The 13,543-nt window shown below is 45.0% G+C and overlaps 1 protein-coding gene across 2 annotated transcripts; it reads right to left on the reverse strand.

Annotated features, from left to right (window-relative positions):
- Window positions 1-1,049: 1,049 nt before the first annotated feature.
- DAZAP2 (DAZ associated protein 2) lies at window positions 1,050-5,154 on the reverse strand. Of its 2 annotated transcripts, none has more exons than XM_035002644.1 (4): window positions 5,052-5,154; window positions 3,895-4,013; window positions 3,313-3,481; window positions 1,050-2,502 (listed from the first exon to the last, which is right to left on the reverse strand). In XM_035002644.1, the coding sequence occupies exons 1-4, from the start codon at window positions 5,062-5,064 to the stop codon at window positions 2,180-2,182; spliced, it is 624 nt and encodes a 207-aa protein (XP_034858535.1). In that variant the 5' UTR covers window positions 5,065-5,154; the 3' UTR covers window positions 1,050-2,179. The 2 variants fall into 2 exon arrangements, with proteins under 2 accessions (XP_034858535.1, XP_034858534.1); XM_035002643.1 differs by having other exon boundaries at window positions 3,236-3,481.
- Between the last annotated feature and the right edge of the window lie 8,389 nt (window positions 5,155-13,543).

Raw genomic sequence — 13,543 nt, forward strand, 5'->3', positions numbered from 1 at the left:
AGAATGAGAGACAGAGAGCATGAGAGGGAGGAGGGTCAGACGGAGAAGCAGACTCCCTGCTAAGCAGGGAGCCCGATGTGGGACTTGATCCCGGGACTCCAGGATCATGACCTGAGCCGAAGGCAGTCGTTTAACCAACTGAGCCACCCAGGCGCCCTTTTTTTTTTTTTTTTAAGGTTTATTTATTTGAGAGAGAGCACTCTCGAGAGAAAGCATGAGTGGGAGGGGGTAGGGGCAGAGAGAGAAGCAAGTTCCCCACTGAGCAGGGAACCCAACTTGGGACTCCATCCCAGGACCCTGGGATCATGACCTGAGCTGAAGGCAGATGCTCAACCAACTGAGCCACCCAGATGCCCTTCCCAGACCCATTCTGTGTATACACGGAGGGAACCAGAAACAATCTCCCCACCACTCTTCCCACCAGTGTCCTTTGAATCAAGCCCAGAGAAGCTTCTTGGATCTTAGTCCCCAAATGATATGTGTTTAAAAGATAGAAACCATAGCTCCCCAAATACTGTTTACTTTGGAATTAAGCTAAATCTCCTTTGAGGTCTTAATTGTTACTGCCTCCATTGTCCAAGCTCAATTCCTCCCAAGACCCAAGAGTTGAAGGATCAATTTTGACAATCCTAGTTTTCAGTATTTCTCCACACAGAACTTTGGAGAAACTGAAGGTCACCTTGAACTTACACAGACTGTCATACTAAAACATTTTTCTCAAGTCAAATTCTAGAGCAAGTTAGGACAATCAGTCGTTCCCTTATTTCTAAGCTTATGTTCTAAGTTTGTTCTGGCATAATAGGCTCTTAAGAATCTGAAAGAGCTTAGGAAGTAAAATGAAGAAAAGTAAAGCACCTAGAATGGGACTCATGAAAAGGTCAAATCTTGGCCATGTACTCCTGAATTTATTTCAAAGGCTTCATTTAAAAAACAAAACAAAACAAAACAAAACCCCAGAATGACAGCAGCACCTATCTGAATTCTGGGTGGGACATAAAAGATATATGGAGAAGAAATCTAAAAACAAGTTGAGTAAAGAATCCTTGAAGTGAGGTGTAATGCAACTTCATCACTTTATTCAAATCTTCAAAATAGTCTTTATTCTACATTTTTAGTATAAAAAATCCACAAGTTAAGTGCACCACAGTGTAGAGAGAGACATACAACGCTGAACTTCCATAACAGTCAATGGTACAGTCAAACATCACATGGACAGAACACAAAATTTAGATGAACTGAAATTATAAAATAAAATAAAATCCAATTTCAGAAAACAAAAATCAAAATATTAAGGATCCCTGAAATATTCTTAACCCTAATGAGATTTCACTGGACTCAAGTCATTTTGTAGTGAGGGATTCATAACATGACCCCCTTAACCCAGCTGAGGAATTCTCAGGAGCCATGAGGGCTTACATCAGGTACTCTGACAATCAACAGTAACCAATTTTTGGATGGGAAAACTTCCCCTAATTTGGCTCTGACGTCATGAGGCTTTTGAAATGCATCCTCCTCCTTGCCCCCACATTTTAAACAAACCTGTTTATAGTACAGTTTGCATTGATACCCTTTGTTCAAATAGAGCTCTGTTTTTCTGGCACCGAAGCAAATTGGGGTTTGGTTCATGGATGAAGAAACAACCTATGAGGAGGGTCCAAGAGGCACCCTCCACTTTTGCCTGAGGAGATGCAAAAGCAGAAGTAATGGGGCCTGTGCTTGGGGCACAGAGGGGGTTTCAGAGGATCCTTGTGAAAGACTAGTTAAAAGATGGCAAGTGGGACAAGTGCAAGGAGAGAAGGGAGTTAGTCTGACTGGCTTTCTGTCCTGCACCATTGATTCAATGGAGATTGGCGGGAAGGAACTGGAAGAGACTAGAGGTGAGGGTGGGACATGGGGCAAAGGATGGAAAGGAGGGAAAGGCAGACAACTAATGCGTTTCATTTATAACAAGTAATAGAAATCAAAGACTTAAAGGAGATTAAAGACCAATCAGAATAATTTGGCAACTTTAATTCTTAGGAAGATCAAAGTTCCCTCCAAACCTAATTTGATGTTTTATTAACTAAGAGCAAAGACCAGTATGGTACAGTATTACTCCAGAGGAATTAAAGGAAGATCCTTAGGGCTGCTTTACCCACATTCATTTTATGAATGGATGCCTCCCCTACCTCAAAATGCTTTAAGGAGGTACTGCTACCATTACATGGTTCCTTATTAAGTTTGAAAAGTGCCTGAAAGTTTGGGCACCAGAAAGACACCCCAACAACATGTGTCTAAACTGCAACTTCAGGTTAATAGGACTAAAGCAGTTACATTGTGAGAAGTGCTGAAGGTATGTGATGTCTTTCCCGGCACAGAGGTGGCCTTGGTTCTTCACCAGATGGTGTAGCCACCATCTGAGCCACCCATGAAGAAGTTTCCCTTCCGCTGAGTTACGAGGACATTGGCTCCCTGCATGACTGCAAGCTGAGCAGCGTTGGGAGGGCATCCAGGGGGTGGAGGCTGAAAGGAAAAGACAAGGTTGACTGGGCATAGGGCAGCTGAGACAAGGGAAATGGACACGAGTGAAACAGGATCCGTTAGGAAGATGGCAATGTGCTGACCAATCGCATCTTAAAGCTAGTCCTGCCACCAACTTGGGTTGTAAAGCAGGTCTGTATTCTCTGTGAACCCAAAGATACAAACAGGAAAGAGCCTACCACTCACTCAAAGGCGTTCTCACCTCATTTCAGGCATATGGTTTTGAGTGGATGGCCCTAGCAAGGACCATTTGGGCTCAAATTCTTATACATGGGCGAACTAAGCAGGAAACCAAACTACAACCTCTAGCATCTTTCCAAATGCTACTTAATAGGGACAACGCTTTCTCCAGTTTTAATCATCTTGTTTCCCGATGGAATGCCATGCTGGTGGCAAATTTGAAGTAAATGCTTATGGAATGAATAAGGAATATTACTAGACCAGTACCAAACTGGAACTGAAAAGGCAGCAGGCAGGACTCCTAATATAGGAAAACAAAGGAATCTGGTTAACTCAGACCCGAGGGAATGTACCAGATGCTACTGACTTTCCATAGTTCTCCTGCCCCCTCATCTGCTTTCTGCCTGACTACTGGAAATCGGTGTTATACTAATGCCACAGCTATTATCCAGGGACGGTGAAAGGATGAATATGTAATCTCTTCAGAAAGTTCAAATACACAAGAGCTGAGTTTTTCTGGTAAGGTCATACTCACAGGAATGTTGCCAGCGGTAGCCCCAGCTCCAAATCTGGCACCTGCATCATACCCTCCTTCCACCAGCACTGCTGAACCAGGTGGATAGATGGGACCAACTGGATAATAAGCCATAGGGATTGTGGAACCTAAAGGTCCAACAGCCACAGACTGGGCCATGGGAAGGTACAGTGAGGTGCCAGGAAATGCAGCTGACATGGTGGGGACTGTGGCAGCCCCTGGGTGCACAAAGCTCGGACGGTAGAGCTAGAAGAGGGAGAAGAGAAGGGAACGGGTTACTTTAAGACATTCCAATTTTAGATCTCTTTCATGAGTCAATTCTTAATTCTCCTTGTGCAGATTACACTGTGAGTTACACAAACTGCCTTTTCGCTGCCATTCAGTATTCTCCTGGGTCACTTCCTGCTATAGCTAATGTTAGGCTCAAGGAACGCAAACTCATCTTCTTAACCTCAGCCTGTGCCAAAAAACATAAAATAATCAGATCATGCCTTCTCAACCCCAACAGAAACTGCTGAAGTATATACAATGTTTCAGACTATTCTGTGAGCACTCTCTCCTCTTTGTGGAGAGTAAATAAATATGTGGAGTCAGGCTTAGCTAAAGACTGAAAATGTGATCCAAGAGTATTCAGTTCAAGTCTAGTAAACTGGAAGCACCTCTGAGTAGGCAGGTGGAGCATCAGTATAGGGTGGAGCCTGAGGAAGATGCAAGGTCTGAGGGTACACTGGATTCCCAGGAGGCTGCACAGGGTAGGTTGGCTGCGTTGGATATTGACCTGGAAAACAAGATGAAAATGCACGTTGCCTACCATACAGAGCCACCAAAATGGGGCAGTGCATATTGGGTAGCTAACCTAGTGGCAGCAAGCAGATTTGTAAACAGACTGCTCTGGAGGGCCTGATTTTTGAGGCCAAGAAAATAAGCATTTTCTTTGCACACTTATCCCACCTACACACGAAGATGGTGGATTCTAACTGGCCATAAAAGGCGCTCTTCCCATTAGCATACTGGTGTAAGGGAAAGTCTCGCTGGACCCAAGTTTCTCCACTGATGCAGGGCAGGTCTGGGCACCCGTTCCTGCCAATGTACCAACGGGAGGTACATCCTGCCTACGCTCTGGGTGGTTTTCACAAGCCTAGTGTAACTGCCCACGACCTCGTTAAGTCACAGTGGTTATGATGATTTGCCCCATAGATTCCTACTCAAGGTCGACTTCCAAATAGAGTGAGTGGTGGAAGTGAACCTTCAGACTCGTCAGACTCGAGAGAAGATAAAGGGAAATGTCCTAAAAAACAGCTGAGGATCGTGTTCTGCCAGACACTAGTACAATCACAGGAACCGGGAGAACTTCGGGCCGCCATCGAAGGGAAGAGGAGAGGGAGACCCTTCTGCCCCCCGGCCCGCCCACCAGCGCCGGCACCTCACTAGTTAAGCCCGGGCGCCAGCCTCTGGTTCCGGAGCGCGGCGCCCCGCCTCCGCCGGCGCTCCATTGGCCTACCCAAATCCCTGCTCTAGCTCCCCATTTGCTCCTGCAGATGCCCATCATGACAAGCCTTTTCCCCCCCCACCCCTCCACCCGAGCCCGCAGCTCCAAACTGCGCCACAGAGTTTAAGGAGGAAAGGGCCGAGAAGGAGCGAGTAGCCGTAGTTCGAGGATGACGAAGGCGTCTGGAGCAGCCCCCGGGACTGCAGCTGGCCCAGGACCGAGGCGCAGCTCGCCCCAAGCCTAGCGCTTGGCGACCCTGGGCTCCGGCCCACTCGCTCCAGGCTAGCACGATTCCCCCCGACGACCCCAGCCGCCCCCTGTCCTTGCCTTTGCTGTTCATGGTGGCTGCTGGTCCGGTTCGGCTCGGCGTCGCGGACGGTTATTTTTTTCGTCCTCTTCCTGTTCGTAGTCACTTCCGTGTCACGTGACGATTCGTCCGCCTAGCGTCACCCGGCGCCCGAGTGCCGCTACCACCGGAAACCCCGCCCCTCCGCCCGGTCTCCAGTAGCTAGAGGAAGGGCTCGCGTGGGCTCGCGTGGTCCCGCCTACTCGCGAGCGTTGGCTCCGCCCCTTGGGTCTTGTCTTCCAACCCCCACCCGCGTCCTACGACGGGAAGAAAACCAAATACAGGTATTGTCTCAAAACAGGATTTTTTTTTTTTTTTTTTTCTCTCTTGGGCGCTCGGAGGCAGAACCGCTAAACCATTCCCCGGAACCTTTTTACACCTACGCGCCGCAGCTCAAGGTCACCTCACCTTGACAGCCTTTCCACAGGGGGCAGGGATTTCTAATTACTTCTCTAACTGAAACATGCTCCCCAGACCTTGACCTGTCGCGCAGTTTCCCTTCTACGAAGCCCGACATAAGCCTCCGCTCCGTCCAGATTTACTTTGCCAGTCCGGCTGTCATCTGTCCTTTTCTGAGGTAGACCACGGGTGGAAACTTCGCTGCCTTGTCTGTTCCACCGACAGGTGCCAGTTATTTTCTTGGGTCGCTGTCTTTCTTCCCAAAAGGCAGGCCGTGCTCTGCTGTGTCCTCCACGGCAGCTAGCTCGAAAGCCCGCACACTCGCGCTACCCAGGGAGTGCAGGTGGCCCTGCCCTTCCTTTGGTACTTGTTACAGGTGAGCTGTACGGTGCCTTGGGTACATTTTCTGTTTCGTCTCGCCCCTAACCTAATTGTCCTCAAGGGCAAAGATGCCATCCTTGAGGGCAGCAATTAAGGTTTTCCTTACATCCTTCATTTTAAAACATGCCTCCTGTGTGCACGTACAGAGGTGGAACTGAACAAGACATTTTTAATTTGGTTCAGACTAATACTAGTATTGAAAAGTCTATTATTTACCTTTTCCTGTATTTCTGACTCTAATCTTCTTGAAGGGAGCATAGTGTTAGACATTCACTCATTCAGCTTATTTGTGAAACACAGATCCACGCACTGTTCTAAAACAGTGCTCTCTTTTTTTTTTTTTAAGATTTTATTTATTTATTTGACAAAGAGAGACGCAGCGAGAGAGGGAACACAAGCAGGGGGAGTGGGAGAGGCAGGCTTCCTGCTGAGCAGGGAGCCCGATGTGGGACTCGATCCCAGGACCCCTGGAATCATGATCTGAGTCAAAGGCAGACGCTTAACGACTGAGCCACCCAGGTGCCCCTGGCCCTTGCTCTCTTGAAGTTCACCTTCTAGTGCCCGGGCTTGCAAACTTTTTGGACCACAATCCACAATGCTACGCTTTAAATCATGACCCAGCATACACACACATTTATAACAAAATTTTTTGACCTAGTACTTATCCTGCAACGTACAGTGCACTGTAGTATTTCCTATTCTCGTGTTTATTTTTTTCAGATCTGGTTGTGGTTTCTCATCCCACTAACAAGTCAGGACCCACAGCTTGAAAAACATTGTGTTTTAGTAGACCTGTATCTCCAGAGCCCTGTACTTTTCTTAGCATGAAGTTTGCAATCAGTAATTGGTTGGTAAAGGAGTGAGTAAATCCTTGAAGGTCAGATCAGAACAAATCTTCCCTGTATCCTAACTTTTCCAAATCAGATCCTAAATTGATTCCACCACAAAGCCTGAAACTGGAGAAGTCACTAACCTATCCTAACCCGTACCCCATGCTCAAGGCTTCAGAAAATAAAGGACTGAACCTAGGAAAGGTTTTTTTCCTTATTTCTCTCTGTGGCCTTTGGGGACCCTCTAATTGTGTTGACTAAAGCAGTTCGTGTCAATGAGAGTGTAAGAGGTGGCCCCTAAATCAAGATACTAGTTCTGGTTCTCACTCTGTCACCACCTGACTTTGGTCTTCATCTATTCAGCTCCCACTTATCCCAGGCTAGTTATTAATCAGATGCTGCACGGGTGACCTTACAGATGTAATCCATTGTCCACTGCAGACTGAGGAAAGGTGCAGATCAGGAAACTGTATTTCAGAGAAGTTAAGTAGTTGAACTAAGTTACACAGCTGCAAAGCCAGTATTCAAACTCAGGTTTGTGACTTTACAAGCATTGTTTTTAATTTGTTTACATTGTTTAATCTGTTTACATTGTTTTTTTTAAAGATTTTATTTATTTATTTGAGAGAGAATGAGACAGAGAGAGAGCATGAGAGCGGGGAGGATCAGAGGGAGAAGCAGACTCCCTGCTGAGGAGGGAGTCTGACGCGGGACTCGATCCCGGGACTCCAGGACCATGACCTGAGCCGAAGGCAGTCGCTTAACCAACTGAGCCACCCAGGCGCCCCTGTTTACATTGTTTTTAAATCTGTTGCCTCCCAAGGTTTCATCATCTGCCAAAGGTCACACAATCCTTGCGTCACCTCCAACTCTACAGTCTGTTTTAGGGAAGGAAAGGAGCAAAGGGAAGTCTGAGGACAGAGGGGAAATGGGCAGAGCTGATAATCGGGTTGTAAATTTTGGTCAGGCCCTACCAGGTGTTAAAAATTCAGATACTTCGGGGCGCCTGGGTGGCTCAGATGGTTAAGCATCTGCCTTTGGCTCAGGTCATGATCCCAGGGTCCCGGGATCGAGCCCCACGTCTGGCTCCTGACTCGGCAGGGAGCCTGCTTCTCCCTTGCCCTCTGCCTCTCCCCTGCTCATGCTCTCCCTCTCTCTCTGTATCTCTCTGTTTAAAATGAATAAATAAAATCTTTAAAAAAAAATTTCAGATACTTCTACTGGATGGTAAAGAGCCATTGCCCCAAACCGTCTCCCCAAGTACACTTCTCTGCTCTGGCCCTCCACTGGAACCCACCCCAACCCAGGACCTAGCTCCAGCTAAGGCAAGTTGCCCTCAGATTGGTCAGTGCCTCCTCTACAGATGTTAGTTATTTTGCTTATCACTCTGGGACCTGGGCATAAAGCAAGCAAGGGCAGAGCCAAATGAGGTTACCAAGAGAAATGGAAGGGTCACAAACCACTGTTTTCTCTGGCAGGTGGATTAAGGAGCAACTGACTACTTTCTTGGACAGGAGTCGAGAACCTTTCTATTTCCTTCCCCTTCTCCTGGGTTCCCCCACCAAGATGAAATGTTCATTTAGTCATTTGTCAGACATCCTTTCTTGAATTAATTTAGCAACTATTTATTGAGCACCTATTATGTGCAGGGCCCTGTGATAGGCACTAGGGAAACAGTAGTGAAGAAGCAGGCTTAATCCCTACCCTCCCAGAACTTAGTCTACCTAAAGTAAACAGATAACCATAACGTAATGTGACTAGCACTGACATAAGGACAGTAGGGGGTGTGCTCCTAATCTCTTCCACTGGGCTCAGGGAGGGCTTCCTGCTGGTAGTGATGTTGGATAGGAAATCTGAAGGCTGAGTGGAAGTTTAGCAAGCAAAGGGAATTCCTCCAAGAAGGAACAGCTTATGCAAACGCCTGGAAATGAGAGAACTTATGGAAAGAGAGGACACAAAAACAGTTCAGTATAGCAGGAGCATGGAATGAGAGGTGAGGTCTAGTAAGACATGATGGTAAAGAGAGAAACAGGAGCCAGACCACGCAGGGGACCTTGGAGCTTAAAGAGGATCCGATCTTAAGACATTGGATTCTAACTAAGGGCACCGGTTAGCCACTGAAGAGTTTTAAGCAGAAAAGTGACATGATCCTGTTTTTATTTTAGAAATAGCTTTCTGGCTACAAAATGTAGACTAGATTATAAGGGGACAGGAGTGGAAATATGTCTGGGAGAACTAGAATACCAAGTAGTAATTTTAGTGAGTGATGATGGCAGACTGGCCCAGGGAAATGGCAGGGGGTAGAAAGAAGGAGGGCAGCATTCCAGAACTATTTAGGAGGCAGAAACAACTGGACTAATACTCAGGATTAATGTGTCCAGAATTAATTAAGAGAATTAATGTCAGGGATGAAAACTACATAAAGTGAAAAGACAAATGACAAATTAGAGAAAAGATAGTGGCGATTTGTATCACAAAGGGCTAATCGCCCTGTCCCAGAACTCATAGACATCAGTAAGTACATGACCAGCCATTAGAAAAAGTAGCAAATGACATTTACACAGTTCAGAGAAAAGGAAATACAAATGGCTTTTAAACATATGAAATGATGTTCAGCTTCACTCTCAGTAAGAAAAAGGCAAATTAAAACCACACAAACACCATTATCAGATTGGTAAAATCCAAACATTTGCTAACTTTATTGGCAGTGCTGTGAATAAACACACTAGTTTATTTTTGGGGGGGTTTTTTTAGTTTTATTTTAATTCCAGTTAGTTAACATACAGTGTAATATTAGTTTCAGGTGTACATAGAGTAATTCAACACTTCCATACAACACTAGATGGTACCAAAACAAGTGCGCTCCTTAATCCCCATCACCTATTTCACCCATCCCCCCACACCCCTCCCCTCTGGTAACCATCAGTTCTCTGTAATTAAGTCTGCTTCTTGGTTTGTGTGTCTCTCTTAGTTTTTTCCTTTGCTTCTTTGTCTTGTTTCTTAAATTCCACATATGAGTGAAATCATATGGTATTTGTCTTTCTCTGTATACAATCTAATTTATTGATGGTGGGAGTATAAATTGGCACAACTCCTATTGGGTTAATTTGGCAATATCTATCAAAACTACACAGTACCATCCCCACTACTTTTTTTTTTTTTTTAAAGATTTTATTCATTTGTCAGAGAGAGAACACAAACGGGGAGCAGCAGGCAGAAGGAGAGGAGGAAGCAGGCTCAATGTGGGACTCAATCCCAGAATCTCGGGATCATGACCTGAGCCGAAGGCAGATGCTTAACCGACTGAGTCCCACTATCCTCACTTCTAGAAATGGTCCCTATGGATATATTTGCACTCATGAGAAACACTGTGTATAAGGTGTTCACTGCAGCATTGTAATAGCAAAAGACTAGAAAAAACCCATATGTCCAGGGTGCCTGGGTGGCTCAGTTGGTTAAGCGTCTGCCTTCGGCTCAGATCATGGTACCAGGGTCCTGGGATCAAGTTGCACAGCGGCCTCCCTGTTCCCTGGGGAGTCTGCTTCTTCCTCTGCCCCTCCTCCCACTCGTTCTCTCAATCTCTCTTTCCCTCTCTCTCTCTCAAATAAATAAAATATTTTTAAAAAAGAAATAACCCATATGTCCATCAATAGGGAACTAGTAAAATAAATCTTAGTACGTCCATACAGTTAAATACTGTGTGGCTGTAACAAAGAATGAGAAAGCTCTGCAAAATATTTTTTTTTAATAAAAAAAGGTTCAGAACAGTGTGGTTAGCATGATGCCTTTTGTAAAAGAGCAGGAAAACCAAGAATATTCATTAGCGTTTGAGTAAAGAAATTCTGAAAGAATACACAAGACACCTATAGAAGTGGTTACTGGTTGGCATGGGGAGACGGAGGCAAAAGTGAGACTTTTCACTGTATACCTTTAAATGTTTTTTAAAATTTTTAACCATGTGAATGTTTACCAAGTAAAAAATTAAAACCGTGCTAGCACACCTATTTAAATGGCTAATATCAAAAGCCTGAATATTTCAAGTGTTAGAATGTAGAGCTACTAGAACTCTCACACTCTGCTGGTAAGAGTGTAAAACGGTACAACCACTTTGAAAACAGTATGGCAGGATCTTTAAAAGTTAAACATACACATAGAACTACCCTATGATCCAGCAATTGCACTACTACGTATTTACCCAAAGGATACAAAAATACTGATTCGAAGGGGCACATATACCCCAATGTTTATCGCAGGATTATCAACAATAGCCAAAGTATGGAAAGAGCCCAAATGTTCATCAACTGATGAATGGATAAAGGAGATGTGGTATATATATATATATATACACAATGGAATATTATTCAGCCATAAGAAAGAATGAAATCTTGCCATTTGCAATGACATGGATGGAGCTAGAATGTATTATGCTAGGTGAAATAAGTCAGAGAAAGACAAATGCCATATGATTTCACTTGTGTGGAATTTAAGAAACAAAATAGATGAACATAGGTGGGGAAAAAAAGAGAGAGGCAAACCATAAAACAGATTCCTAACTATAGAGAACAAACTGAGGGTTGCTGGAAGGGAGATGGGCAGGGGGATGGATTAGATGGGTGATGGGTATTAAGGAGTGTACTTACGATGAGCAGTGAGTATTGTATGTAGGTGATGAATCACTGGATTCTACTCCTGGAACTAATATTGTACTATATGTTGACTAACTGGAATTTATTTTTCTTAAAGATTTATTTATTTATTTTACAGAGAGAGACAGAGACAGAGAGCAGGGGGGAGGGGGAGAGGGAGAGAGTCTCAAGCAGAATCCCTGCTGAGCGTGGAGGCAGCTCATGACCCTGAGATCAGACCTGAGCTGAAACCAAGAGTTGGATGCTTAACCAACTGAGCCACCTGGGTGCCCCACTAACAGGAATTTAAATAAAAATTTGAATTAAAAAAATAAATAAACAATAAACAAAGTAATTTTTTTTTTAAGTTAGACATTCACATACCATATGATCCAGCCATTCTACTTCCATTAGCCCAAGAGAAATGAAAGCATATGAGGACAAAAAGACTTACCAGGATATTTATAACAGCTTTATTTGTAACAGCCCCAAACTGAAAACAACACAATGAACGTCAGTAGGTCAATGGATAAACAAATTGTGGTATTGCCATACAATAAAAAGGAATGAACTGTGGATCCACACAACATGGATAATGTCAGTTATGCTGCATGAAAGAAACCTAACCCAAAAAAAAAAGAGAATGTATACTGTAGGATTCCATTTATATAAAATTTTGGAAAATACAAAATTGATCTGTAGTGACAAAAAGCCTGTGGGAGGAGGAGGGAGAGATGGACTCTGGGAAACTTTGGGGGGTGATGGATATGTTCGTTATCTTGATTGTGGAAATGGTTTCATGGCTGAATACATATGTCAAAATTTGTCAAATTGTACATTTTTAAAAAGATTTTATCTATTTATTTGACAGAGACACAGCGAGAGAGGGAACACAAGCAGAGGGAGTGGGAGAAGGAGAAGCAGGCTTCCCGCAGAGCAGGGAGCCCGATGTGGGACTTGATCCCAGGACCCTGGGATCATGACCTGAGCCGAAGGCAGATGCCCAACAACTGAGCCACCCAGGAGCCCCAAATTGTACATTTGAAATGTGCAATTTATTGTGTCAGTTATACCTCAATAAAGATATTTTTAAAAATAATGTTGGGGACACCTGGGTGGCTCAGTCGTTAAGCGTCTGCCTTTGGCTCAGGTCATGACCCAGCGTCGTGGGATTGAGTCCCACATCGGGCTCCCTGCTCCGCGGGGAGTCTGCTTCTCCCTCTCCCTCTGCCTGCCGCTCCCCCCTGCTTGTACTCTCTCTCTCTCTCTGACAAATAAATAAAATATTTTTAAAAATAATAATGTTGGGATGAGGAAGAGGGAAAAGCCAAGGATGATGGCTAATGACCTGCTAATGTGCCTGGGAAGACAGATGCTGGGACCAAAATTAGGACAGAACTTGGTAAGTGCTGCAGTAGAGATGGGCAAACTGTCTGAGGGCTCAGAGAATCCCCTTGCCTCCTCCTGCTCGGTCCCCACTCCCACTTAATCAGGCTGGGTAGAGCTTTTTAATGTACCTTTCTTGAATACCTACTATGTGTTCTGCTCTTGACTCATGTAACTGAAAGAACAAAACCACCTCCCATTTTCCAGCCCAGAGAGGGCGGGCAGAGGCTTGTGGACGAATCCGATCTGGCTCTTTGAAGCAGGCTTTTCAAAGCTTTGGCTGGTTTTTGTGTAACTAGGGAACAAGGATTACAAGATACAGGACTCAGAAACGGACTCTCCTTTCTTATTCCAGGCCAGCCTTTGTAGGAGAGGCACGAACACTGCTCTGCATAATAATGCAAAGGGCTAACTCCGCCTGGCTGGGGCAGCCAGTAAATCCTGGGGCAGTGTCTCTTCTGGGGTTTGATCGGTTTTTCTCAATGTGAAATCAGAAGCCACCTGCATCAGAATCATCCCATGCTCGTTAAAAGTGCAAAGTAATGGGAGTAATACAAACACACATGACATTTGCCGGTTTGGGGGTGGAGATTGCATTTTCTTCTTCAAGGTGTGTGTTTGTGTTCAGAGGTTACTTACTTTCCAAAAGACAGAAGAATAGAGCCTCATCTGCATCTCAGTCTGGCCAAGAGACTGGAAGGGTTCTGGACTTGGATGCCAGCCTCCTCTAGACTGTTCTGCGGGTGGACTCTGTGCCAAAGCTCACTGGGACACCTGCTCTGTGGTGCCTTTCCCCTGGTGCCACACGCACCCCCATTCACCTCTTCCAGACACACACACACACACACACAC

The sequence above is a fragment of the Mirounga leonina genome, unplaced genomic scaffold, assembly GCF_011800145.1.
Source record: "Mirounga leonina isolate KUSES-001 unplaced genomic scaffold, KU_Mleo_1.0 Mir_126, whole genome shotgun sequence".
NCBI lineage: Eukaryota > Metazoa > Chordata > Mammalia > Carnivora > Phocidae > Mirounga > Mirounga leonina.

What these genes read in the sequence shown, in the direction of transcription:
- DAZAP2 (XM_035002644.1), bottom strand. An exon ending in CTCCACCTGCCTACTCAGAG is followed by an intron (nt 3,482 to 3,894) that starts GTGCTTCCAGTT and finishes TCCCTCTTCTAG; the next exon opens with CTCTACCGTCCGAGCTTTGT. An exon ending in TGGTCCCATCTATCCACCTG is followed by an intron (nt 2,503 to 3,312) that starts GTTCAGCAGTGC and finishes TTTTCCTTTCAG; the next exon opens with CCTCCACCCCCTGGATGCCC.